General features: G+C 38.2%; 1 protein-coding gene across 1 annotated transcript; it reads right to left on the bottom strand.

The window, feature by feature from the left end:
• Positions 1–1559: 1559 nt before the first annotated feature.
• LOC133059286 (olfactory receptor 2H2-like) lies at positions 1560–2504 on the bottom strand. The gene has a single exon (XM_061146276.1). It carries the CDS (start codon positions 2502–2504, stop codon positions 1560–1562), a length of 945 nt encoding a protein of 314 aa, XP_061002259.1.
• Positions 2505–3376: the final 872 nt, after the last annotated feature.

A 3376-nucleotide genomic window follows, 5' to 3' on the forward strand; every position in this document is an offset into this window, starting at 1 on the left:
TTACTAAAGGCCTTGGTATCATTTCAGGCTGTGTCAAAAGTGAGATGAACTTTTGAAAATGCTGGCATCCCTGTTTCCATCTCGAAGGTAAATACCACTTCTCAGTCTCAGGAATTCATTACTATGTCCACATCATAAATCTCATCACTCCTAGAGCTGCTCCAGCTGTACAATCTTAAAGCAAAATATCACAAAACAACCTCCGTCCTTTTAGATTTCTTCCCATTTACTCCTTTTAATCTTTGAATTGAGTGAAAAGATAACAAAATGATTATATAACCATTGTTCTCTTATCAACAGTGAGAAATATTATGTCATTTCTGACCAGTTTACTGTGGGTTTCAGTAACAGTAGATTTTTAAGTTTGCAAATAAGAATTTAAGTTTTAAAAAATTTTGATATGAAATCTCCAAATCAGAAACAAGTGGTACAGTTTATCAGTACAGGAAAATGGGATGGAATACAGCTTAATACTAATTCCATCTATCATGAATTAGGCATAAGCAGATGGGAGACATATTTGACTAGGCAATCTTACAGGAGAATCAACAATTTATACCTGGATTTCAGTGAAATAAACTAGAGTAGTGAACACTTATAAGCAGTAGCTAAAAGGCATCAATAAATAAATTTTGGTGGTTGGATAATATTCAAAAGGCACATGGCATAGTGATCAGATGTAGGCAGGAGATGAAGAACAAGTCTCTATTAAGCTGATAAATTAAAAATATTTTGCTTAATATCTCTTCATACCATCAGACAGTAAGTTCCATAACCTTGATGAATTTTTGTATCTTATCTACCATTATATATCCAGGATCTGGTACAAAATAGAAGCCTAATTTAAAAAATCAATAAATATCTCTGAGATGGATGAATAAGAGTTGGATCTGATAAAAATTATGACAGAGACTCAGAATGAAGAAAAAAGAAGGCTATTCCCATAATTGGTGGCCCATAATATTGGGGCTCCGACTAAGAAACTTGGACACACTGGGTTGTAGAGCCACAGCAGTACCGGGAACAATAAGTACTGACCTCTGCTTGGCAAATACTTTGGCACTGGGGATTTCTAGGTACATTACACGTAGACAAAGGACAGACTGAGGCAAGGAGGCAGAAGTCACTCAGAACCAAGAACCACTGATTAGATTTCCTGAATGTTTATTAAACAATCTCTGAAAATGTTAGGACCCTTGCTGGGACTAGATGGTTAGATGAAAGGAGTGGTTGGGTTTGGAGGAAAATAGACCAAAGCAAAAAGAAATAAATGTAAATGCATGAGACATTTCACTTGGTCTTTTATTTTGCAAGCTTGTGTTTCTTTTGTTGCCCCAATTCAACTATATTATGTGTTCTTTAATATGACTAATAAATATATTCATTTCTACCACATACTGTGCCTAAATAAGCATCATGAAGCAAATAAGGATCTCAGTTTGAACAAAATGCAGCTTTTTACTACTTTAAGGTTGGGAGGTATATCTTCAGGTTTTTTGAAGACCTCAGAGAGAACGAGGTCATTCTCTCTTCTCAAGTTAAGCAAGAGTCCAACATTTTTAGTTATTCCAAATATCCCAGGTCCTCCTCCCTAGTCTTATTAGTGCCCCCTTTACCTTCTTGTTCCTTAGAGTGTAGATGAGCGGGTTAAGAGTCGGGGTTACAACAGTGTAGAAAAGGGTGAGAAACTTGCCCTGTTCATGAGCATAGTGACTCTTGGGTTGAAGATAGACAGCTGTGACAGTGCCATAGAAGAGGGAGACTACAAGAAGATGAGAAGTGCAGGTGCCAAATGCTTTCTTCTTGCCTGAAGTTGACTTTATTCTCAGCACAGCTTTAGCAATAGCAATGTAAGAGGAAAAGATAATAATCAGGGGCACCACCAGGAGAATAATACTGGCTATGGACATCTGGATTTCATTATAGATGGTATCTGCACTAGAGACTTGAATGAGGGCTGGAACTTCACACACAATGTCATCCACCCTCCGGTTAGAGCAGAAGGGTAACCGGAGGGTAGCAGGAGACTGAATCAGAGACTGAATCAGGCCAGTCCCCCATGCTAGGACAGCCAGCTGCAGACAAAGTTTTGGGTGCATGATAGTGGTATATTGGAGTGGATGACATACTGCCACATAGCGGTCCACAGCCATGATGACAAGAAGGATACATTCAGTGGCCCCAAGCCACAGGAAGACATAGAGTTGAATGGCACAGCCAGTGTAGCTGATGGTCTTCTCTGGACCCCAGAAATTAACCAACATCTGTGGAACACAGCTGCTGGTGAAACAGAGATCTAGCAGAGATAGGTTGGAAAGAAAGTAATACATGGGGATGTGGAGTTTTGGATCCTTCAAGGAGGCAAGAATTATGACCAAATTTCCTGTAATAGTCAAGCAATAAAAGATCAGGTTCACCCAGAAAAGTGTCTTCTCCAAATATGGCTTGTCAGAGAAGCCCAGGAGGATGAAATCACTATGGCTGTCATTACAAATTGTGAACATAGCTTCTGGAGCAATTGTCTTTTTAGGAAGTAGTTCAAAAGTAGTTGCTCAAAGGCCTGTACAGAGACAGGGAGAAAGGCAGTGTGAATTATTTGATTACTTTCTACTCAAGGACTCAAGGGTGAGATTTTTCCCTCCTATATTTAAAAAAATACAAAATTTAGTAATCCGTTTTAATCATTCATACCCATAATTCATTTTCTTTATTTTTATCATCCTCTTTCCCACCTTGTTCATATTTTGTATCTGATTAGAACTTTATATTATAAATATTACATAAATACTGAATACCTTCTAGTTAAAATATCTTTGATAAGTATTATGAGATTATTTTATCCTTGCTCTCAGAGACTACACATTTATTACATTTACTGCATAGATTTTTATATAAATTACTGTTCAATAACATTCTCTTTCTCTTTTTTCCTTTTGTTTTCATTTTTATGTTTTTGTATCCCAATTTGTCTGAATACTTTTCTCCCATCCCAGTCTTCATTCCTCTCTCTTCCTCCTACCTTTCTCTTCTTCATTCCACCTTTCCACTATCTCTCTTGATTTTTTAGCTTGAATTGTTCCTCAGACACTTTATGATATGTGATCTAAGGAAGTTATTTAAACTTACTCTTCTCAGTTATTTCTTTAGGTTATCTTTTGAAAAATGGAGGGGAGGTGGAGGAATCATAGAACCTACTTATGCCTGTTGGACAAGCTAAGTATGGGGACTTCCCGGGTGGTCCAGTGGTTAAGACTCTGCCCTCCCAAGGCAGGGTGTGGGTTCCATGCCTGGTCAGGGAACTAAGATCCCACATGCCATGTGTGGGATGTGGCCCCCCCCCCCAAAAGAAACTAATGTGAAGGGAGTTCCTGGCCCA

Source organism: Dama dama, chromosome 7, assembly GCF_033118175.1.
Source record: "Dama dama isolate Ldn47 chromosome 7, ASM3311817v1, whole genome shotgun sequence".
Classification (NCBI taxonomy): Eukaryota; Metazoa; Chordata; class Mammalia; order Artiodactyla; family Cervidae; genus Dama; species Dama dama.